Source organism: Pteronotus mesoamericanus, unplaced genomic scaffold, assembly GCF_021234165.1.
Source record: "Pteronotus mesoamericanus isolate MK-2021 breed Mesoamerican mustached bat unplaced genomic scaffold, CSHL_Meso_final contig_557, whole genome shotgun sequence".
Taxonomy (NCBI): Eukaryota; Metazoa; Chordata; class Mammalia; order Chiroptera; family Mormoopidae; genus Pteronotus; species Pteronotus mesoamericanus.
Genome location: NW_026555200.1, coordinates 4,400,662 through 4,425,454, shown reverse-complemented (window position 1 = coordinate 4,425,454; position 24,793 = coordinate 4,400,662). Strand labels below are relative to the sequence as shown.

The window sequence follows — 24,793 nt, the reverse complement described above, 5'->3', positions numbered from 1 at the left end:
ATGGCTGCACATTCTCTGCCTTCCCTCTGGGGTGTGACAAGAGGGGACTGGGAGTTTGTGGGGCAGTGCTGGGTCTGTTCCTCTGTACTTAGATGTCAGACATGGCCTCTGATCTCGGGATAGCAACACATACAGTCTTCGGCTCTTGTGTGGGGTCTCCCGTCTCCCTCTCTTCCAGCCTCACAGCTCAAGGTGACACCCTTCATGCCCAGAGCTGCTGCCAACCCTAATGTCCTCCAGGCCACCTGGAGCTGCCAGGAGTCCCATGACAGACTTGTCCAGCCTGGCAATGGCTCCGCTGATGACGCTGAACACACGCGGAGTGAGTGCTGGGACAGGGACACTGGCTCGTGCCATTTGCTTCTGCCCAGACGAGCTCTCGAGGCATCCAGGGTCACACATACCATTGTGTCCAGCTGTCAGCCAGCCGGTGGGGATGGCTCATGGGGACTGTGCACCAGAGAGGCAGAACAGGCGCTCCACGCAGTGCCTTGAAGTGCAAGGTGCCCCCAACTCAGTTTTTCCTTTTCTAAAAGGAAGGGCTGGGGGACATGAGCTGAGCGCCTGTCTGTGGGTATGGGGCCTTGGTGTTTCACTTTAGAACTCTCCCCTGTTCTTATATCTCTCATAAGCTGGGAACATCCTAAGGGCAGGCAGGGACTATGGTTCACTCATCTCTCTGTCTTCCCTGTTCCTTCCTCAGCACACACTCCATGGATGTATGACAATCTCCTGGCTCACCCCTCACACAACAGTGGCAATGCCTCCCTTCTTTCTGGTTTCCCTTGGTCCTACGGCTGTTTGGGGGGAGCTGGTAGCTGGTCCTCTTCAGAGGCACCCCCTTGGCTCTCCCTGGGTGACACCAGCGCCAATGCCCTCTGAGCCTTGAGGGAGAGAAGTGGGCCAGGCACTGGCAGTGGCTCCCCAGTTGCTTCTCCTGTGATCCCGGGCCGCCCATGCGCTAGAGCTGGAGGATGCTGGCTCCCAGGGGCTGGCATGGCTCTGGGCTCTGGTGCCAGAGAGGTGAATGGAGGAGGGAGGAAGGGATGATGCCAGGAGCCTGGGCTTGGCAGCTCCCTCCAGAGGAGACCCGGGGATGCCCTCGAACATCCAGGAGGCTGGTGACCTGCCAAGGCTGAGTGAATTGGGGGAGGAACCTAGGACACTCGGGAGAAGGGGCAGGTGGCTAGGCCTGGCCCCTTTGCAGCGGAGAGAACTGCCCCCCAGGGGTCGCTGCGCTGCTTGCAGCCCCAGCCAGCGGGCTGTGGGAGCCCGGTTGTACCACCGCACCACTCCCGCAGGGGGAGCGGCGACCACGGCGGCGCCTGGCGGCGGCGGGCTCCACAGACAGCAGAGAGCAGCGGAGCGCAGGCCCTCGCCGGCCGCAGACTCATGGCCCGGCGGCTTGGAGGCCGGAGGCCCCAGTGGCTGGGGGCGGGGCGCGGCCTCAGAGCCTGCTCAGGACACCCCCACATCCAGTGGTAGAAGCCAGGACCCAAACAAAGGCGGGCGGCGAATAAAAGGCGGTGGCGCGGACTGCTTTGGGCTGCGTGCTGGGGGCAGGATCCGCACCACGCAGCGTGCTGGCTGCGCGCTCTGGAGCGGAGCGGGGAACCCCGGCCTCCTGCAGCTCCGAAGAGCTTTTTCCTGCGACTCGCGCGAGGGGACAAGTCCGCACGGCTGGGTGGCCGCAGTCCCCGGCCCCTCCGGCGCGCATCCCTCCCGCGCCCGCGGCTCAGCCAGCTCAGCTTGGCCAGCTGAGGTGAGTGCGACGGCCGTTGGGCGCCATCCGGGTCTGGGCTGGGGGATGCATTGCTCAGAGGAACGGGGCAAGTCCTCCGCGCCGCCACTACCCCTACCTCCCAGGGCAGTGTGTGAAGTTCTCCAGCTCTCCAGCCAGTCCGGGATGCGGGCCTCGGGACCCACCAACCCGGGAAAGCCGGCCGGTGGTGGGCAGAGCCCAGAGCTTGCCTCCCGCGGCCGGTCCCCAGCTCCGCAGCAACTCCCAGAGGGCCCAAGCAGCCTCGGTCTGCCCGGGCCAGTTTGATGAACAGAAACCGTGGGGTTTCCGACCTCTGGCCCCCTGCTCCTCCAGCGGGTGGATGGCTGATTCCGTAAAAGTTGAGCGTCAGTCTGAACCGCCCCGGTCCCGGCTCTTTGCCGGGCTAGAGCGGAGGAAGGGAACAGAAAAAGGTTAATGACCTCCTTTCCTTCCATTCCCCACCTTTGCGCCCTTACGCTGCCAGCGAGACATTTCCTGAGTGCTGGAGCCCAATTAACCTGGTGGCAGGTCCAGCTGGGCGCGGGAGCTCTGGGGCAGACGGGGTGGGCCCTGGAAGCCGAACGCGAGGGTCCCAGGCCCTGCCGAGAACGCGAGTCGAGGGGTGAGGGCAGCCGAGCAGGGGCGGTGCTGAGGATCGGGGAGGATTTCTGGAGCGAGTGGAGTCCCAGGAGTCAACCCCGCCTCTGGGAGAACTTTTAGCAACTCCCCCGGGGCGGGGGTGGGGGAAGCGGGTGAGGGCTCACAGCTGGGCTAGGAGGATGCCTCCTTGGAGGCTTCCTTTCCTGTGCCCCTCTCTGCTGTGGAAGCCGACGCCAGCTCCCCAAGCCCCTCCTGAAGCTGGGTGCAGATCCCCCTCCCTGCGCGGCCTGGGTGAGCACTGAGACAGCGCGGCGGGCCTTCAGCCCCCACGAACCCCCTTGCACACTCACAGAGACCTACGGACCACCCGCAGAGTGTCCCCACACAGATTCATTGTCCACTCACACAAATACGCATCCACCCACAGTCCACGCACAGAGGGGAAGATCCACAGCACGTGGGCCAGCACAGGTCTTCCCACAAGCACCAGCCACTGGAGCAGCACCCTCCCTCCAGGTCCTGCTGTCTCCGGACACCTGAATAAGCCCCAGACTCCTGAGCTCAGGGCGGGGTGCTCACAGGGACACCCAGTGACTCACAGCGCGGCTCAGGCTCCGTGTGCACACAACACCCGCTCCCCGCCCCCCCAACACACACACTGTCCTGCTCCTTCCAAAAAAGCAGAGGGTGGCAGAGCAGACCCTCCCCGCATCCCAGTGCAGACCTGGGCTGGAACCAGGCATTTGCCAAATGGAGGGAGGAGGTTCTGGCCCAAGTGGCGGCTGCCCGCGGAAGCCCAGCCTTGCGGAATCCTGGTTTTAGGCTCAGAGTCCATTGTGCGGAGCTCCCCTTCTTCAGACCTCGCTCCCCTCTCTCTGGGCATCATTCTTTGCTTGCACTTTCTGTGTCTTTGTTTCCCTGCTCTGTTCTCCTGCCCTGTGTTTATCTTTTCCATCTCTCTCTCTTCTTTTTGCTTTTTCCAGCTCCTCCTCAGCCGCCTTCACTCTCTCCCCAACTTTCCTTCAGTCTCTTCCCGTGTGGGTACAGCTGGCTCTTCGGGGAAGCTGGCTCCATTCTCCTGGCAGATTCTGAACCCCTACTTCCCCCTTTGGAAGTCTGACACCCCTCCCTTTCCACCCATGGCCTCACAGCTGCCCAGGAAAATTTCCAGGGCCAGATGCAAAAGAATCCTCATGGTGTCCCCAAGGGGCCAGGATTCCACAGCAAGTGATTCATTCCACCCCCGCTTCCCCGGGGATCTGGCTTTTTGAAGGATCTGGTACCCGTGCCCTCACTTGCCCTTTGCCATCTCTCCTGCTGTTGCCCTTAAAATCTAGAAGCTGGGCTGAGGGAGGAAGAGTCCCAACGTGTTGTGGTGGAAGGAGCTCTGGAGTGCAAGAGGGGAGACCTGGGGCCCAGTCTCAGCTTGTGCACAAGCCACCTGTGTCCTTGGGTGAATTCCCTTCTCTGAGCCTCAGGCTTCCGGTCTGTACAAGAGTAGAGCTGATTGAGGGGAACTTCAGGGTCTCTTCTTGGCCCTAATAATGTGCGACGCTGACGCTCTCATGAGCATCTGGAGTGTGGGAGGGATTAGTAATCGCAGTTCTAACCCCAGGGGGTATGGTACCTTTCCCCTTCCTCAGAGCAGCCACCACTATTGAAGTCATCCTGTCCCCTGAACAAGGTATGTCCAGATGATTTCCTTTATAGGCCCAGAGATGTCAAGTAATTTTCTTGAAGTCACACAGCTGAAATGCAATCTCCATTGAGGGAAGCATTGATGCTACTGTCAGTATATCCCCTGCATGAGCCACTGGTTTTGCTGGTGGATGCTCGGTAAATGAACAAATGAACGAACGAATGAATGACTTAAACCTGAATCGCCTGATCCTCAGAGCCTTGGGATCATGGTTTAAACCCTTTTCTCTGTAGTTCAGACATGTTTCCCTCGTCTCCCCATCTCCCTCCCACTTGCCTGGTCACTCAAAGGCAGGTGAAGCCATCGAAGGCTCCTCCTCCCTTAAGGCCAACTTCGATTGTAAATGACCAGAGAGAAGGGACCGAGAGCAGCTTTAGAGGCCCTGCCTGGTGGCTAGGGATGGGGCGATCAGCCCGAAGTCCAAAGACTCGAAAGTAGGCTGCCCATAGGCAGCTGGCCAGGAGCGGAGGCTGGGAGAGAAGACAGTCTACCATTTGTCCAAGCAGCCACTCCCCTCAGCCCCATGAACTGGGTACTGCACAAATCACCTTTACAGGTGAACAAAGCAAGATGCTGAAGGATGAGGTGGTTTCCTTCAGGGTAAACAGCTGGCCGCCTGTTAGCCGTAAAAATAGGCACCCAAAAATGCTGGTTTTTCCAGCTCCTCCTTCCAGTGGCAGCGGTGGTTGATAATAGCATTATTGGCATTGATATTATCACTGGGAGTTCAGGGATTGGCCTCTTGGATTCCTTTCCCTGTCTCTGAAATTGTTTCCCCATGTGAACCTCTTGTACTCCTCCCCCGCCCAAATACGGGGACACTGAAGGCTGGGACAGCGAGAAGGGGGTGTCTGGTTGTCGGTCAGTCCCAGCTGAGGAGGAAGGCTTGCCATTTGAAATCTTCCTCCTCCTGCCCACCCTCCCCCACCCGAGCACATCTCTGCCAGAGAAGCAGTGTCAAAGTCTGTCAAAACACCCTTCCTAGCTGGGTTCCAGACACAAAGCCTGGGGAAAATAAATAAAGAGCAGTGTCGGCCCAAAATAGATTCACAAATATGCATGTTTTCCAAAAGTCGCATTTCACGGGCAGACAGTGCGGCTCGTGCTCCAGCTGCTTGACAAAGACCAGAGGCACGGCTGCTTCTGGGACAGGTCCAGGGAGGGTGGCAGAGCCTCCCCCAGCGAGCTCACTCCTGATTGGCCACCAGAAAGCCAGCCGTCCACATTCCCGCTCCTCACCAGCCGAGAGGTACGAGGGTGGGCGGCCTTCCATGACTCCGTGTCCGCGCGGCAGTCAGAGCCCTTTGGAACTGGGCACAGACGAGGCTGCTGCTGGCCTCGGGTCCTCTGCCTGGCAACGGGCGCAGCAGGCTGGGAACAGCGGTACTGATAGCAATAGCCGCATTTGTTGAGTACCTACTATGTGCCATGTGCTAAACGTTTCTTCATGCCATCTCGCTTAACCTTGCGACCGTCTCAGGGCACGTGGCCGGGTATCCCCATTCAATATATGGGAAGGCCATGGTTCAGAAGAGTCTAGAGGTTTGCCCAAGGCCACAGAGCTAGGAGAAGCCCAGTTGGGATCGGATTTTGATCTGAATGAAGTCAGAGCCCCTATATTGCCCAGTATTCTGTATTATTTGCAGTATTTGTTCATTCACTCATTCATTCATTCAATGAATTTTGTGTGTGTGAAGAAACCCACTTACGCGATAGTTTCCAAGGAACGGAAGTCCCTCTGCCTCCTAGGTCGGAGGTGAAGGGCAGCGCTGCCCCCTGAGCTTAGCTCTGACCCTATCTCGTTGGCCCACAGGCGGTACTCAAGGCCGCTGAGCCAGGGCACCGCTGGGCGCCTCCCCTCTGCGTCTCGGGCTCCGGCTCTGCCCCTGCCCTGAGAACTGGGAACCTGTTTGCCTGGCAGACAGACGACAGACAGACAGGCTCAGGCAGGGGTCCCACTGTGAGGCTGGGGCTAGGACAGACCATTGAACTCCCTGAGAGGTGAGGGCTGCACGAGGCCTGGGCAGGTGGGGAACTGATTTCAGAGGGGGCAGGCGAGTTGCCCGGCACCACACAGCACGTTGGTTGAATCTCAGAAACGCAGGCTGTGCTTCACACGCAGGCTTCCCTGACTGCGTGAGAAGCTCAGAAACGGCCCCAGTGAAGGGGGGTGAACCAGTGCGGGCGGTAAACCTAATACTTCCCTTCCACATGCAGAGGGCAGATGCAGCCGGCTCCCCCTGCCCAGGTCCTCTCCTCTGCATCCCCCCAACATCAAGCCTGACCCTGGTGACCTGCCTCAGGTCCCCACCTCTTCTTCGTTGTGAACGACACTAGCAAATACAGACCATTCGCCGCATGCCAGGTGCTGTGCTCAGTGCTTTATGTATATTAATTGACGTATAGTCCAAAGTGTTCTTTTAAAAAAAAAAGATTTTATTTATTTATAGAGTGAGGGGAAGGGAGGAAGAAAGAGAGAGACATCAATGTGTGAGAGAAACATCGCTCAGTTGCCTCTCGCACACAACACCAACTGGGGGCCTGGCCCACAACCCAGGCAGGTGCCCTGACTGGGGATCAAACCGGCGACCTTTTGCTCCACAGGCTGGCACTCAATCCGCTGAGCCACACCAGCCAGGGCCTGAAATGTTCTTATTCCACTTCCCAATGGAAGGACCTGCAGCTACAGGAGTTGACTCACCTGCCTAAGGTGACACAGCTAGTGAAGAGGCCAGTGGGGCCCTGCGGAGCCCCCGCTGGCAGGTTCACTCTAGGGGTGAAGGAGGAGGTTTGGAAGCACAGCCACCGGAAGGAGGAGCTGAGGGACAGCAGCAGACTATTTACATTGCACCTCCAGTCCTTGTCACGCTCGCTGGCATTTGTGCCGGCAGAAGCTGTGTCTCTCCCAAAATGCAGAAGGAGGAAGCCTGGTACAGGGCCCTGGGGTCAGCCCCTGGGGCACACAGGGGCCGGTATGTTTCCCTGAACTCGGGGGAGACCGCACTGGACATGCGGAACCCTGGCCAGCCGTGCCCTTGCCTCTGTCATCTGCTTCCTCCCTTTGCTCCTCCCTCTGAGGGAACCAGAGTGGGGACCTGAGCCATTTGGAAAGGGCCATTGGGTGGCAGATCCGGGTCTTGCTGTGTGCAGTGAGCTTGGCCATTAGGAACAAGGAGGCGGCGGGGACAAAGGGAAGGGTTGACTTGGATTTGGGTGCCTGTGGGAACCAAGCATATCTCTTAGGGCAGGGGCCAGGGAGCCAGGCTCTTTGGAACCAGGGAGTGACATCCCAGGAGACAGTGTCCAGAGACTGAAAAAGCCTTCTCCGTCGTCCCCCACCCCGAGCGTCTGCCCGAGCAGCACCCCCGCGCGCCAGGCACTGGGCGTGCAGACGTGGGGAACTTGTCTCCGTCCTCCCATCCCTGCCCCTGGAACCTCCTGCCCCACACAAGGGAGGGGCGATAAGTGATGGCTCTCCCAGGTCCCCCACCGGAAGTAGACGAGGGACCCCTGTGTCCACTCAGACTCAGCGGCCATGCTCCAGGCATGTGGGCATCCCAGGGTCAGGAAGTAAGCTCCCCACAGGCGGGGCCTGCAGTACCCCTGGGCGCGATCCCCAGCTCGGTGTCTCGGTGAGAGAGGGGGGCGCTGGAGAAGGCTCATTCCTGCTCAGCCATCTGCCCGAAGCATCCTGCACACATCCTGGCACCTGGACGATGCACCCTTTGCCAAACCATGTTACAGGGGACGTGCCTGCCAGCTTGAAGCCACTCCTGTCATGAAGGAGAACGTGCTACTCCCTTTTTCTCCAGGGGGGAAGGCAGCACAAGGGGGCCGGGAGCTGGGGCCGCCCTGGCTAACGGGCGTTGCCGCAATGTTTGGGGCGAGGCCATGTGTTCTCCCCTCCCGAGCTGGCCTTTGCTCTGTTCTGGGGTTTCTCACATGCTTAGCCGGTAAGTTCTGCAGGGTGATTTCCCGAAGATAACAATGATTATAATAATGGCTAACATATTTTGAATGTTTACCGCCTGCCAGGCCCTGGGCTTAGAGCTTTGTAGGTACTGTCATTCCATCCTAATACCAGGCCTCTAAGAGAGTTACCATTATTATTTCATTTTAAAGATGAGAAATGAGAAGAGAGAGAGAGAGACTGAGCCGCTTGCTAGTGAGCAATGGACGTAGGACTCAAACCCAGGCAAGCTGGCCCTGGGTGCCGTGGCCACACCCACCACAAGACAGGTGAAGCTCACACTTTGACCTTTATTATGAACTTGTTTTGGACCTTTAAAGATGAGTGTGATTGAAGCCAAAAATACCCTTTGGATCCTTCAGTAATCCGTGTCATTTGTCCATAGGGACTTGAGCTGTGTCCCGGTTGACAGGGTGACATGAGTTGACCATTTGCCTCTTGACTGCCACGCAGCCAGGCAGATCCCTTTTCAGATGTCCAGCTGTGGGCAACATCTGGCAGACTGGCGGGACCTTTCTGGCAGTTATCCAGATGTTTCCCCTGCTCCTTCCGTGGAGACGCAGCCGGGACTTGCCTCTCTCCAGACATGCGTATATGTGAGAAATCCCCAGTTGGACGTATCTGCTGGTTTTAAAGCATCACCGTGCGACTTCACAAAGGCAGGATGTGGACTTGGGTTCCCCTCTGTGGCCCGGGACGTTAGGCTAAGCTGGAGGAGAAGCGGGTTTGCGAAAGTGTCTGCAGGTGAAGGAGGAGACCCCCCCTTCTCTGCTGCAGCCCAGGAAGCTGGGGCAAGCTGGCTGGCGAGGAGCACTGCAGGCGGCCGCTGCGCATTCCCGGCAAGAGTTTCTGCCTCCCCGACCCCGTCCTCCAGAGGCTTTGAGCAGATGATCCCAGAGCAACAGAGCCAGGAAGTGGTGATGAAAAGGGACATGTCAGCCAAGAGGCGTTCTTGGGCATTAATGAGTATGAGAATAGATCTGGGGTGAAAAGGTTCACAGAGCCTTCAGGAGGAAAGGACTTCAAGACATGGCAGAGTTAAGTTAATGAAGGTTTAACAGAAAGTCCCTATTCTATATAGCATGCAGCAACCAGCGAATGAACTAAGACTATGAATGAGTGACCAAGCGAATGAATGAATTGGTGAGTGTAGGAATCGGTGGATGGGGCTGATGGACTTTGACAGCCAGGGCCTTGGCTGGGTGAGGCCTGGCCTGACTGCAGGTAGTGACAAAGGGGAGGGTCCTGTTCTTGTCCCCTGGAGCCCCGCTCAGCTCAGGGTCAGGGAGGAGTCGGCTGAATCCCTGAAGCTTGCCTTCTTACTGCTCACCCCACACCCTTCCCATTTTGCAGGATGTCGGGCTCCTAGCCGTGGCAGCGTTGGAGCCCACGTGGCTGCTAGGCTGCTAGAAGCTGCAGCCTGCACACGCGGAGAAATCTGCAACCCGCTTCCCTTCCCAGCTGCTCCCGTAGCCCTCGGTCACCCCTTGTCACACTTCTGGCCCTCTGAGGGCCCCAAATGACAGAACTGGGAGGTACCCGAAAGCTCATTGAATCCAGCTCTCCCATTTGACGGAAAGGCAAACTGAGGCCGAGGGAGGAAGGAAGACTTGCTCAAGGTCACAAGCAAATGGGAGACAGAGCCCCATTGTGGTGGAAGGATTAAAGGGGTGCCCACTAGACTTAGGGTAGCACTGCACCATTGATCAGGGTCGGGTGGGGCAGAAGGGGCTGGGGAATCTTTGGCCCAGGTGGCTTTCTCGAGTCTCTCCTGGCCTTCTGGCCCAGGGACAGCAATTAGTTCCCGGGGTCCTGAGTGTCCCAAGCATTTTACGGGAAAGGCAGCAGAGCTGGGGAGCGGTACTCGGGGATCTGCTCTCCATCCCCAGGGTCTCTGCCGCGGCTGCTCAGCTCCAACCCTCAACCCCTGTTTCCATAGGCAGCTGCACTGTCACGGAGGGTAGGCTGGGGCTCAGGGCCAGTCTGAGACCCCCACCCTGGCACGTCCCTCTGAAGCCCCCGTTCCCTGTCTTCTCGTTACTCGCTCCTGAGCTGTCAGGAAGCCCTCCTCTAGAGCCGCTGTGCGGGTCCTGCAGGCGCGTTTCTACCGAGACACCCAAGATGCTGAAGCTGGGTGTCAGTTCCTGGGGCTGCTTCTCTCCTCCCTTCCCTGGAGCCTGTCACTCCTCCAGGGCTGTGCCTGGACTGTGCCCAGAATGGCTCTGGAGGCCGACACTGAGTGAGCGTGTGCATGTGTGCCAGCAGGGTTTGGGAGGGCGGGCTCTAGAACTCTGGGAGTTTTCAAACATGTACAATGCGAATAAAATCTTATTCGAGTGAGACGAGTACTGAGCTTATCAGAAATCAGGTTCACATAAATCCCTTAGCTTCAGTTTCCTTGTTTACAAGTTGGCAAGAATTCCTAAGACTGGAAAGCCTATAGGAAAATGATGTAGAAGCTGCAAGGGGCTGCGTGGATACAACATCACCCAGTCTCCCAGGATGCGGGGGTCAAGGACAGGGAGAGGAAGGGCCCTGTCCTGGGGACACGCGGGCCTGAGCAGCCGCCAGTGTCCCCTTGCCGTGCTGCTTTCACGTGGGGCTGGCCGCCTCGGCCCCTCACAAGCCCAGGCTGCAGGGGTTCGGGGAGCCCCGAGTTTTCAGAGGGGGAGATTTGCCCTAAGTCTTCCCAATTTCTTTCCAGGCGGTGAGGCTGAGGGTACAGTCCCTTCTCAAACTGCCACTCCAAACCAGTTGTGGTGGCCCCTTGAAGGTCTTGAGCACTTTGCATTATGTGCCTTTTTATCTCTTTGCTCCCAGCTTTCCCTCCAGCTTCTCTTTTGCAGTGGGACTGATAGATGTGGCCTGGGTGTACCAAGGGGAAGAGAGGAATAGTGGTCTCCAAGATTTCCTCTGAGCGAAGCACTGGCAGGGCCGCCTGCCGTGTCCCAGCGAGGCTGACGGTCTCCAGCACACGCTACTCAGTTCCTGACACTTGCAGTGACAATATAGCAGGACCCACCCTCTGTGTCCCTCCTCATTATACAATAACTTCTGATGAGGGATGAAGGGGAGCCCACCTTAGAGAGCATCTCTCCCCCCGAGGTGGAGGACCACTCGCCCAGAGACATTAAGTGCCTTGCTCTGGGTCACACAGCAGGCTGGCGACAGGACACGTCCCTGCACGCAGCCTCCACGGGCCACTGTGCTGCCCCAGGTGCCAGCCCCTGCTCCCGCCTCCTCCCTTGCCCCTGAGCTCGAGCTCCCAGCAAGCGCTGGCTGGGGCCTAGATGCAGAGGTGCCAAGGGATTGTTTTACATATTTGTTAATCGAGTCTCAGAGAGAGAGTAGGGCCCTGAGCTCATCAACCAGGAAGGAATCCAATTTGGCTTTTATGGCCATGGTTATTGGTCTTATTTTGTGGGGATCTTTTTATTTTTTATTAATGCAGCGATCCGGGGGCTGGGGAGCTGACTGGCTCCTGGGCCCCATGGATCCTCTGGGCTCGCATGGAACTGCAGTGAGCAGCCACCGGGACTTGGGACCCATGGGGGCTGGGGGAGAAGGAGGGGGTAGGAAGGGGGCAGCCTGGACAGGTTGGCCAAGGCATGCAGTGTATTTGAGGAGCTGGCCGTCTTTCACAGGTTCTGTAAGTGCTGCTGGTTTTATTAAGCTTTTATTGCCTTTTCTTCAGAGATGCCAGGCTGCTTGGCGGGTGCCAGGAGCGAGTCCAGGCTGTGCCGCCTGAGTTGTGCAGGCGGGAGAGGGTGGGGAGGGAGGGCAAAAGCGGGTCAGCCGGGTGGAATTCCTCATATCGGTAGCGCACAGGGACAGAAAGGGTGGGCTCTGACAGAGGCCACCGAGGCTTGGACCCCAGCCCCCGCTCCCGCAGCCTGCCTGATAGAGCTGAAGCCGCAACAGAGGTGACAATAAGAAAGTGCCACCACAGTGTGGTGGGCCACAGCAGGGCTCAGTGGGTGGGCAGCTTCCCTGCCAAGCCTTTGCCTTCTGTTTTCTTTCACTGCCTGACCCCACTAGGAGGTGCTGGTTGGCAGAGCTGGGTGGCCTGTTTGTGTGTCCGCCCCCTGCCCCTAGAACATAAAGCTCCGATCCTGCCCAAATACCGTCGTTTCTTCCTCTCTCTGGCTGGGGTAAGAGGCGCTTCAAGGAGCGAGCCCTGGACACAGATCCGGGAGGCTAAGTCCATCCCCAGGGCCTGGGGGCAGCCAGTGGGAGCCCCGGTGGTGGGAGGCATGGCACGGTCAAAAGCTCCATCACCTACTGGAGGAAGCCACTGGGAACTGGGGAGGGGGTCCTGGAACACCTGCAACAGAATCAGCTGGGGAGTTGGTGTAACTACAGATTGTGCTCCTCCCACCTCAGTCTGATTGGGTAGATCTGGTGCCTGGCCCAGGAGTTTGCACTTGAACACATGCACCCTGACGGATCCACATCCAAGTCCGAGGGCCGACTGGCAGACCTGCCATGAGCCGGGGCCTCCTCCCAACTGCGAAGCCCATAATGATCACACCAGCTGCTGCGACTCAGCAGGTGGGGTGCCACCATCCCCGCTTTACAGGCGAGGAAACTCGGGCTTGCCCACGGCTCCCAGCTAATGGCAGAGCCAGGTTTTGAACCCAGATCAGTCTGACTGCAAAGCCCATGCTAGCTCCCTCCTCCCCGTGGAAACCAGGCCCTGGAGCTCTCAGTACCTGATATCCTCTTGAGTGTGGAAGGGCCAGTTCTGCTCCACTGAGCCCACTAGCCAGAGACCACATGGAACGGGGGACAGTGAGAGTGGCTATTGTGACCACTAATGTCGGCTCCTCTGGTGCCGGCTGGGCCGGCTCCTCGGGTGATGTATTGATGGGCGCAAAGCTTGTTTTCCTGATATATATGGAGTTGTTGGGCTCACGAGTCAGTGCCCACAGCTTTCTCACCAGCTGTCAGCCCAGGGCGGCCAGCTGTCCTTCAAACGCTCTACGCCTGCAGCCTGCCTTCCTCGGAGAAATGAGGGTCCTGGGCGGGACAGCCGCAGAGCCCTTGCCTAACTCCCTCCCCTCTCCACCCCCAGCTGGGCTCCCAACAAATAAGCCCGGATTTTCTTTGGAGGGCAGAAGGCGTGTCCCTCTGAATTTCCTGCCCTCTGCTGGCAGATTTAGCCCATGAGAATGATATGTATTCCTTGGGAGGGGGAGGGGGCAGCAGGTCTGATGGGAGAAAGTGTGGGTTACCTGCCTGTGCCGCAACCACAAAGCCAGGTTTTCTTGGGGCTGGTAAGGTGGGTGGGGCCGTAAATCGAGGATCTTCTTGCCAGGGGAAGGGCCCAGACCTGTGCAGACAGTCCCTTGGCCATGCCCCTTCCTCTGCAGGACATTTCCTGGCTTTGTTGCCATTTTCATATGAGACTCTAGATAGAGCTTGGGGCTCCATGGTATAAAACTGGGGGAGGGCCCTTGGATCTAGCTGCTAGGAGGGAGTGCCCTGCTTCACCCCACTTTCCTCTAGGATGCTTCATGCTCCATTGTATTAGTCAGAGTTCTCCGTAGAAACAACCAATAGGAGGTAGGGAGGTGAATGGATGAATGAGTGGATAGATGGACAGATTACTAGGAACTGGCTCACATGGTTGTGGAGGCCAAGGCATCCAGGTTCTGCAGTTGGCAAGTTGGGGGCCCAGGAGAGCTGATGGTGCAGCTACAGTCTGTGTCCGAAGGCCTTACCGCTGGGAGAGCTGATGATGTAAGTTCCTGTCAGGAAGCCAGCAAGAGCCCAGGGAGAGACAATGTCCCAGCTCTCGGAATCAGCAGGAGTTCCCTCTTCCTCAGCCTTTTTATTCTACTCAGGTCTTCGACTGGCAGGAAGAGGCCCACCCGCATTGGGGAGGAAAAGCTCTTCACTCCATCTGCACATCCACAGTAATGTCTGGGCGTCCCTGACCCGGTCAAGCGGACCCATAAAATGAACCGTCACAGCCATGCTCCTGGGGAAGGTTCCGTACCTGGTAGAGACCCCTTCGCATCACGCCCCAAGCTGTCAACTACTAAAAGCAGAATTGCCAACCTGCGCGATTTCAGGTCTAACGGGGCTGGTGTGGGCTTGCCGAAGAGCAGTGGGTTTCTTCAGCGAGGACTAACATCTTACATTTCCGTTCCCAGGGAACTCAGGGTCTGCTTGGGATGGCAGAAAGAGCGTGGCCTTCGGGCTCGGGGGGCCTCAGTTCAAATGCCGGTTCCACCCATTTGCTGCGTGACCGCAAGGGAGTCACCCTCTCTGGTGGTTTATTCCTCTGTAAACTGAGGATGCTCAGAGTGCTCCCTCGCAGGCACCCTGTGTGCACATGAGAGAGGGCGGGTGGAGCGCTTGCACCTGGTGGACACGCAGCTCATTATGATGTTAGGATTCTCTTAAGAGCTGTCAGTGTCTGCATCGAGCTCGTTGAACTTTTGGCTTTACCCCGTTGGTGTGATTTTGCCCCAATTTTACCATCATGTCTTCGATGCTCTGCAGCCCCCAGCTCTGAGATGGAGTGCCCAGGTCTCCGAGGAGACATGGCGATTCCGGAGGGTAGGCTCAGAGCCCGGGCACCTGAGTGGTGGCAGACCCTGGGCAGACGGGGTGCCAGTGATGCCTAGGAGGGACAGCCCCCTCCCCCTCCCCCTCCCCCTCCCATTCCTGCCTTCTCTGCCGCGGATGAGCTGAACTTGCCAAAGGGGCAGGGAAGACCCATAACCAGGACATAGACAAGGGCACAACGTCCCTGCTTTAGCGTATTAAGGGTAAATAGAGCTGTTCAACTAAAAATATCCCATTTTGAACTTGTACCCAAATCTCTCAGCCCAAGGGTACGAGAACTAAAGACCCCAAGATGTTTCCCAGGAGCAGACTTGAAGCAGGGGGGCAAAAACGCCTCGAGTCAGGAAGAAAAAGCTGATTAGCTCCTAATTGCCATTAAATTGTATATGCATCTATGGTACATATTTTAAGTCGAATCTGCATGTCTAATGTGACTTTTTGATTACATTTTAATAGTCTGGCTGGGATGGGGGGATAAAGAAGGAAGGGTCTGCCACCCTTCGGCAGGAGGGTGGTTGTAAACAGGGCTGTTGGTGTGAGGCCGCGTCCCTGGAGGCCGCTCTGGAAAGAACGAGGCCAGGTGGGAAGCTGAGGGTGTCTCTGAGGCAACACTGCTGCTACCAAAGCCCCATTGGGTCCAGATGGGGGAGTCCATCTGGCTTGTGACTTGAAGAATACCTCCTTCCTTAGACCTTAAAAATAGCTTCCCTTGGGGTGGTGAACACGCAATACAATATACAGATGATGTTATTACAGAATTGTGCACCCAAAGCCTATATAATTTTATTTACCAATGTCAGCCCAATAAATTCAGTAAAAATTAAAAAAAATTTTTTTTAAATAATAGCTCCCAGCCCTGACTGGTGTGGCTTAGTGTATTGAGTGCCAGCCTGCAAACCATAGGGTCATTGGTTCAATTCCCAGCCAGGGCACATGCCTGGGTTGCAGGCCAGGTCCCCAGTAGGGGGCACTTGAGGGGCAACCATACATTGATGTTTCTTTCCCTCTCTTCCTCCCTCCCTCCCTCCCCCTCACTCTAAAAATAAATAAATAAAATCTTTAAAAAAAGTAGCTTCCCTATTTTGGCTCTTTGGGTCCACATGTCATCTTCTCTAGGTCTGGTTGCTCCCTGTGACTGCCACATACTGCCAGAATCTGGTGATGGAGCAGATTGAACACTCCTTCAAGCCAAAAGTCCTGGCTTTGCCACTGAAATATGACCTTGGATAAGTCCCTTCTTGCAAACCTTGGTGGCCCCATCTGTAAGATAGAGTTGGACCGGATGTGCCCTGATGTCTCTCCTGAGTCCAGTGGGCTGTGGTCTGCTTCCTGCTCCTTTTAAAGACCCCTCTGTCCGCCAGGGGAACGGGAGATGCCACGCTCATTTGCCTGCCAGGCATCTGCCAGCTGCCTCTCCCCTCAGTCCTGCTTTCCAACCCGGATCCATCCTGCCACCACCTGAACCAACTCTGCTTGTTGACTCTCCTCCCAGGCCTATTCTAGGAACTCTTCAGAGTTCAAGGCTGTTAGCAAAATCTCTTCCACACACATAACACACACATTCTATTTTTAAATAGTATTTATTTCTGATCTTAAAAGTAAGACTGTACCTGGCCATTGCAGAAAATTGGAAATAGGTATAAAAGAGGAAATAAAAATCACCCACAATCCTCCCAGAGACAGCCGCTGTTAACGGGTTTCTTTTTTTTTAATGCATATGTATATAGATTGAGGTTAGTTTTTCTGTTATAAAATTGGGACTATGCTGCAAACGTGGCTTTTGGGTTGCCCAAGCCTGGCCTTTGAAACTGGGCTGGTCCTTCCATCTGAGGCTCCCCAGGTCTGCTGTTCCCCTTTACATGGCTGCGTTTCCCAGGAGGAGGGGACCTTGTTCTGTGGATGAGTTCACCTTGGTGCACGGGCGCCTGGAGGCCCAGAGTTTAATTCTGACGACCTCTGAGTGTGTGTGTGTAACAGAGGCAGAGAGACAGCGACAGGACACACACGTTGGTCACTGAGCAGGAGTCCAGGCGAAGGGCCCACCCTGACAGATCATAAGGCAGGATCACAATCCCTTGTGGTCTGTCCTACTTCATGCTCTTTGTCCAAGCCAGCGACGGGAACCGAAGGAGCCACCCTTGGCGTCTTTCCATACAGCAGCTGGAGCTCCTCACTAAGCTCATCAATTCCTATCATTTGAGAAAGGAAAACAAATTCAAGATTTGCAACCCACCCTGGGGAGGGGGCATCAGAGCCAGACCCCACCCACCAGCCAGGCCTCCCTCGTGTGGGCGTGGCCTCTTCGATGATACCCATCCTCCTAGGTCTGCAGACTAGGGCTTCTTGGAGATTCTGGGGGCCTCACAGCTGGAGGGACCTGGGCCTTTACCCAAAAGGGGAGCCCCAAGAGGGAATGGGACATGCCTAAGACCACACAAAGTTGTGAGCCAGGTCTGGAGCCATGTTGCTTCACCGGTGGTCTGGTGTGATTGACACATGGCAGCTTTTCTTTTCAGGGGTGGAGGGAGAAGGTGGGGGTTCAGGTGGGAAGAGGGGAGTGGAAGGAGAAGCAAAGAACTTAATCTGTTTCATACTCTTAGGACCCTTTCCAGCCAAGCAGGAGAAACCATACTCTGCCATCTGCTTACATTGATTGGTATCTGACTGTCCTCTATCCAGGGGCAAGTGCCACCTAATGTGTAACCCAGAGTCTTCAGAGATGCCATTTCCTTTCTTCATTCAACAAATACCTGCTGAGCACTGATCTTGGGCCACGGGAATCCAGCAGGAAACGTGACAGCCAAGTCCCTGCTCCCTTGGAGTTCATGTGCACCCAGCTATGGAGCTCTTACGAGAAGGCAGAATGGCTGTGCCCAATTTGCTGGTCATTTAACTCCAACAAATGCTGTTCCTGGGCATGGAGTCTCTCGTGTCCAACAGGGCTCTACCGCAATTGGTGCTGTTAGCACTGCTATCCTGCCATCCTGCCACTTAGTGATGCGGGACAACCAGTGTATCATGCTCATGGACTCTGTGGGTCAGGACAGAGCAGGAGCAGGTGGCTTAGCTCTACCCCGCAGTATGTGGGCCTCACCTGGGAGGACTTGAAGAGCAGGGGTTACTCTGTGCCTGGGGCCCAGAGTCACTGGAGGCACCTTCACTCTCCTGTCTGGTGGTGGATGCTGGCTGTCAGCTGCGTGGTCAGCGGGAGCTCCTACGTGTGGTCTCTCTGCCTGGGCTAGTTTGGGCTTCCTCACAGCATGGCGGCTGGGTTCCAGGGACATGTCCCAGGAGGAGCCTGGTGGAAGCCTCAACAGTCACAGAGCACTGCTACTGCCGCGGCTCACCCAGGGTCAAGAGGGAGGGATGCGTGAGGAATAGGAGATGCTGTTGAGGCCGTCTTCAGCAAATACAAGGTGCCACGAGGGTTTGTAGGAGTTTGTGGCCTTTAGGGAGCTGCCATTTCCCAAGCATTTGTACGTAGCAGGTGCTGTGGTCAGCCTGCTATGTGCATCTTCCTTCCAGTACCTCTGTGGTGACTGCAGTTAGCTCCATTGTGCAGATGGGAAGAGTGAGGCTCAGAAAGGCTGCACCGCCTGCCCTAAGTCCTGCAGCTGGGATTTGCACCCAAGTGTGTCTGCCTCCAAAGCTCTTAGCACGGACTGCTACACTGCCTCTCCCTCTCCGTCCCTCAGTCAACTTTACCCCCCTAGGTGTGGCGAGCTTAGACCAGCAGCTAGGGGGTGCAGCATTCAAATCTGAGAAGGCTTCTTAGCAAAGGTGACACTAGTAAGGCCTTTAAAGATGGTTTCGATTTGGACACCGGGGAAAGGGAGTAGCATTCCCAGTGGAGTAGCAGTGGGATAGAGGGGGGCCCCCAAATCACCCAAGGGGTGCTACTCTAACTGACCCAGAATCCTGGCCTTTGACCCCCTAACACCCCAACACATTGTAAACTGTTCCACCCTAAAAAGGCAGGCTGAGACTGGGGGTCTCAGGCAGGTTTAGTCCCCAGCAAAAGTGCCAACGTGGCCCCCGTCCCTCTCTGCTATGTTACCATTGGCTTCCTGTGTAGGCTGGGAATGTGGCCCAGATTCCCACAGGCCCCTACCTCCCACTTCCACGGGCAGGCTTGGTTTCGCTCATTGCAGATGGAGTGAGTCGGAGCCACCTCAGGCTCACACTCAGGAGCCTCTGCTAATACAAATCAGCCGCAGAGCAGCTAGTTATCTCTTCATCAGGCTCACTTTAGGGCACCGCAAAGGTAAAGTTTAATTATTTCATTGATAGGAATCGTGTGTATTACAGGAGCATTGCCCGTCTCTCCCAGGCCTCTCTCCCTTCCCAGTCGACTGCTGCGTTCTCTTCCCCTCCCACCGTCATACCCCCTTGCTCACTCTGTCCATCTCTTTCTTCATTTCCCTATTTGGGTCTCTGTCTCCCCCACCAAATTGCCCTCTCTTCTTTGTCTTTGCCTCTGATCTCTCCCATGTCCTGTCTCTTTTGTCTGTTTCCCCTTTCCCCTAGCCCTCTCTTCCTCACTTTCTCTGGACTCACGGGCAGCCCCCTCTCTTCCCGGACAGACTGTCTAATTGAAATGGAGCCCTCTAGAGAATGTTAATAGGAAAGGCAGCATTAATTAGCCAGCTCTGGCATAATTAGCTTCCTTCTCTCACTGCCTGGCATCTAACTGGATAATGAAGCCTGTCTCCGTCCAAACAGAGGGCAGGCAGGACAAGGGGGACAGGCCATGCCCGGGGACGCCAGGAAGCCTCCTGCCTTCAGGCCACCCCGCTGGAGTCCTCAAGCTGCCCAGCCCTGCCCTCTCCCTCTGGGCCCTCCCGCTGCTCATTCCCAAGTCTTGGGGAGACAGATGCCTGGCCCCTACCCGTGCCCCAAGGTTTGACGTTGCCGGAGCTGCATGTTAAGTGGCCTGAGCCTGACAAACAGTGGCTGCAGCTGCAGCGTCCCACAGAAGGGGTGGCGGGTATTGAGAGTTCTTGAAGAGAAGTAGGACCTGCACCTAGCCCTGGCGCAGCTGCATGGGCAATGGCCGAGCACATTACAGTCCCCAAAGGGGAGCAGAAGGAACCTATGTGACAGAAAATAACTAACGTACTACACAGGCTGCGGAGCACTTCCACCCTTGACCTTCCCCACAACCGTGTGAAGCAGGCATGGCCACCTCTGTTGTACGAAGACCCTGAGGTTCAGAGAGGGTCACTGTCTTGCCGGCATCCATACTATCAGGACCAAAACTACGCTCCATCGTGTTCCAAAGATCATGTTCTTTCCCTTCTATCTTGATACTTCAAGAAGTTACTTTAGTTGCTCGTCCAATAAAAGTCATTGAATTGGCCTTGAGGCCTAAAATCGGAGAATGCAGCAAAAACTGGGAAATCACGCATAGTCAAAATTTCCCTCGGACATCCCTCACACAGGGAGGAGTATCTCTTCATTGACACTTGGGCTGAGAGTCTCCTTTTTCTGTGGCCTTGAAAGCCACAATCTAGTTGGGGGCGGAGGGTGAAGACAGTGATGAACAAGTAGGATTTTTCCTTTTGTGCACATGTGCTTGAGTTCACTTGAGTTAAATGCCTGCTTGATGCAACTCCATTGTAGTATTTGTACTTGGGTATTACTGGGCAGGGTTAATGCCCCGGGCTGGGCGACTGACTAGCCATGGCATCATCCTCTCCCTCCCTCCAGCCTGCTGACACTCTCGCTCTTCTGTAGGCTATGGACTCGGAGGATGACCCGTTGTTGCAGGATGTGTGGCTAGAGGAGGAGCAGGAAGAGGAGGAAGCAACGGTTGAGACCTTTAGGAGAGCCCAGAAGCCAGGGCCCCAAACTGGGGCAGGGGCGCAGTGTTGCTGGCGGCACTGGACCTTGCCCTCCCGACCCCCCGCCTCGGGCTTCTGGAGTACCTTGGGTTGGGCCTTCACCAACCCCTGCTGTGCAGGGCTGGTGCTCTTCCTGGGCTGCAGCATCCCAATGGCCCTGTCAGCCTTCATGTTCCTCTACTACCCGCCGCTGGACATTGACATCTCCTACAACGCCTTTGAGATCCGAAACCACGAGGCCTCCCAGCGTTTCGATGCCCTTGCGCTGGCACTTAAGTCCCAGTTTGGGTCCTGGGGGCGTAACCGGCGTGACTTGGCTGACTTCACCTCTGAAACACTCCAGCGCCTCATTTCAGAGCAGCTGCAGCAGCTGCACCTGGGCAACCGCTCGCGCAGGGCCGCCAGGGCCCCACGCGAGGTCCCTGCTATCCCAGGGCCTGACCCAGGCCCATGGGGGGACACCTCAGCCGCCTGGAAACCAGCGGCCAATCGGAGCCGGCGTCTTCGACGGGAGTCGACTCTGGTGGATCTGGCAGCCAACAAGAGTGAAGCTCCGATGAGCCAGGGGCGGGACAAGAATGGGCGGCGCCACGTGGATACTCCGCCCACCGTGGCCAATCAGAGCCGTGCCCGCCGGGGCGCCTCGCGTTGGGACTATTCTCGCTCCTATGTGAGCACCAACACCCAGACTCACGCACACTGGAGAATCGAGCTCATCTTCCTGGCACGTGGCGATGCGGAACGCAACATATTCACCAGTGAGCGCCTGGTCACAATTCACGAGATTGAGCGGAAAATCATGGACCATCCAGGCTTCAGGGAGTTCTGCTGGAAGCCCCACGAAGTGCTCAAGGACCTGCCACTCGGCTCCTATTCCTACTGCTCCCCGCCCAGCTCACTCATGACCTACTTTTTCCCCACTGAAAGGGGTGGCAAGATCTATTACGACGGCATGGGCCAGGACCTGGCGGACATCCGCGGTGAGCACATGGGGCGGGGCCTGTAAGGGGCGGGGTTTGTAAGGGGAAAGGCCTGGAGACTGGGGCTCTGTGGGGTTGATTGGGAGGTTTGACTCTTGGTTCAGTACTTTCGAGGCAGGTAGGAGGATTGGGAGGGACTTGGCTGTGAAGGGGAGTCAGGCTGGAGCTGAGTGCTGGGCAGGCCTGAAGGTCCCATGAGGAAGGAGCAGGGTTGGGTATGAGATGAGATCCGAGGCTGGCACACACTGGATTGAGGGAGAGTGGAAGTTATGCTGTGGCGAATCCGAGAAAGCCTGGGGTGGGGCTTGGGCGTGAAGTTGGTTAGAAAGAAGCTTGCGTGTGGTTACAGAAAACCAGGCATCTAATCATGGGACATAAGGGAGTGGCTAGACCTCAAGGAAGTCCAAGGTGGGGTTAGTTTGCAATAAATTAGGGATGGGACTTGAGCGACAGAGCAAACGACAGAGGACAGTTGTAGGGATGGGGCTTGGGTGTGCCTTTTAAGGGGGACGTGGGCGCGGTTCTAGGCAGTTGAAGAGAGGATGCAGAAACTGAGCCTTGGAATTAGCTGAGAGTCTAACAGAAATTAAAATGTCAATTTAGTAGGAGACGCCTGTAGGGCAGATCTGGGAGTTCTCTAAACCATCCCTCTGAGCCGTTAGGAACAATTCGAGGCAGCCTGAGGGGGAGTCTCCCAGTTCCTTAGAAGGGATGAAGTGTGGAAGAGGGTATGATGACCCTGATGGAGGGCTGGTGGAAGTTGACCTGCTGAGTTCGTGACCCCCTCCCACCCCTGCACCTGCAGGTTCCCTGGAGCTGGCCATGACTCACCCCGAGTTCTACTGGTATGTAGACGAGGGCCTCTCAGCAGAAAACCTCAAGAGCTCCCTCCTGCGCAGCGAGATCCTCTTTGGAGCGCCCCTGCCCAACTACTACTCTGTGGACGATCGCTGGGAGGAGCAGCGGGCCAAGTTTCAGAGCTTCGTAGTCACCTACGTGGCCATGCTGGCCAAGCAGTCTACTAGGTAGGAGGTCCAGCCACACCGGCACATGCCTGCCTGTGTGTATACCAGTAAAGGGCTTTATTAGGGTACGGAATTGGTTTCCAGGTGGTTCTTTCTCATAAGCCCCAGATCCCCTTCCCTGCAACCTTTTTCCTGGGAAGTCTTTCTTCCCAAATCAGGGGCAGAGCCAGATACATTCTTGCCATCCCTCTGAAAGGTCGGTCAAAGACTCCTTTTCTTGATCATCACTAATGGTTAGTGAAAATGACAACTCTGGAGGTCAGAAATCCCAGAACTCTTGCCCTGGAAGTCTTGGGTATTGATTTTCTCCTGTAATGGTGCTTGAGGGCTTTCTGGAAGGAGTGTTAACCAGGGATTAAGGAGTTCCTATCTTCCTCTTATGTCCAGGGAGATAGTTGACAAGTCACTCATTTCTCGGGGCCTCAGTTTTTCTCCTTGTGTGATTGGGGGGTGGGGGTGGGGGATGAGTCCTGCTGCCGTTCTGGAGTCAGGAGGAAATGAGCTAAGAGATTGGACGGCGGATACTTTGGGCAGTGGGCACTTTGGTTGTCCTCCACGCCTTGGGATGTATTTCTGAGAATACGACTGGGCTGTTCCCCACCAGCAAAGGGCATTGGACAGTTCGTCTGTCAGCCCTTTGGGCAATAACTCCAATGCCTTTCAGTCCCCTGCCCTGCCAAGTTAGCCCTGGGCACATTCTTTCTGTTACTCATCCATTACATTGAGCAACTACTATAATAATCAGAGCTAACATTGAGTGCTTGTTCTGTGCCATGCACTGCTCTAAACCCCTTATACACAGTATCTCATTTAATTCTCTACCAACCCAATGAAGTAGGTGCTATTATGATTATCTCCGTTTTACAAGTGAGGAAACTGAGGCACACCACAATTAAGTTGTCCAAAATTACAAACCCCTTAAGAGGTGGAATGAGAATAAAAGCCAGGCTTTCTAATTCAGAATCCTCACCCTTTGTGTTTTCTATGCCAGTTCCTTCATTACAAGCTCCTCCCAGCTCTGCTTTGCCAGGAAAACACCTGTTAATCCACTAAGATCCAACCTGGGAAGCTTTTCCCTGAGACTGGATTACCTGCCTTTCTATCTGCTGCCAAGTCCACTACCTTCTCCCTAAAGGAGGCCAAAAAGAGCATACACAGGCTTTGGAGTCAGATATATCTGGGACCAGAACTGTTACTCCACTTAGCTATGGGCGCTTCAGTGAGTTATTTCACCTCCCTGAGCTACAATTTCATCGTAGCCCTTGTCCACCTGTATTTTAGTTGTTAAATTCCTTGTCACTCAAGGCACAGTCCTCAAATCAGCAGCACCTGCAGCACCTGGGCGCTTGTTAGAAATGCAGAATTTCAGACTCTCCAGGCCTTCCCTAGACATACTGGGTTTCCAGGTGACTTGTTTCACATTAAAGCTTGCGGAAGTTTGGTTTAATTATATCTCAGTAGAGTGTAAGTTTGTTGAGGGCTGGGATTGTTCTTGGACTCATTTCTATAGGCCTAGCACCTTCCACAGTGCCAGGGACACCTATGAAAGGATTTGTCTGGGGGAATGGATGGATAGAAGTATGGAGGGAGGGAGGAACCCCAGGGGAAAGGTACTTGCCTTACTTGGGAAGTGAGGAGGAGCTGGCTGTAGAAGTATCTTCAGGGTTTCAGATACCAACAATCACCTCTGCCTAACATGTTCAGCTGCTGGGGCAAAACCCCTGTCCTGGGTAGAAAGCCTCTCTTTCCCTTCCTATTCCCTCAGAGCTTTATAGGGATGGTGACAACCAGGACCCTTGCAGACTTGACTTAGTACCTTCTTCTGCATTAAAATCTTTTTTATTATCCTTTTATTGGTTACCTAAGAGATGGCAACATGTACCTTGATTTATTACAGAATAATACAAATTATCACTTTTACTACTTTCCTGTTAATACTAGAATCTTAGAATGCAGTTCCCTGCATTTATAACCCTTCAGCCTTTTGCATTTTTGTTGCATGCATTTTAATTCTGTATATATTTTTAAACTCATAAGACATTACAGTATTATTTTACTGAGCCAATATTCATTTATATTTACTCACATATTTACCTTTTTTGTTGCTCTTCGTTGCTTTGTACCATTTTATGTTTCCCTCTGGGATCGTTTTCCTTGTACCCAAAGAACTCTCTTTAGTATTTTTTTTTTTTAGTACAGGTTTGCTGATGATAAATTCTCTTTGGTTTGCCTAGAAAACATCTTTGCTTTACTTTTATTTTTGAAGTATATTTTTGCTGATACAGAATTATAAACTTGCGGTTATTTTCTTTTAATACTTTAAAGACATTAATCCATT

General features: G+C 55.3%; 1 protein-coding gene across 1 annotated transcript in view; it reads left to right on the top strand.

Annotated features, from left to right (window-relative positions):
- Positions 1-1,663: 1,663 nt before the first annotated feature.
- DISP3 (dispatched RND transporter family member 3) overlaps positions 1,664-24,793 on the top strand; it is a 42,508-nt gene continuing 19,378 nt past the window's right edge. Inside the window, exons 1-3 of the mRNA XM_054579649.1 lie at positions 1,664-1,762; positions 20,344-21,430; positions 22,236-22,455. Of these exons, the coding sequence (XP_054435624.1) occupies positions 20,347-21,430; positions 22,236-22,455 (1,304 nt within the window). The 5' untranslated portion in view covers positions 1,664-1,762; positions 20,344-20,346. The remainder of the gene's footprint in view (positions 1,763-20,343; positions 21,431-22,235; positions 22,456-24,793) is intronic.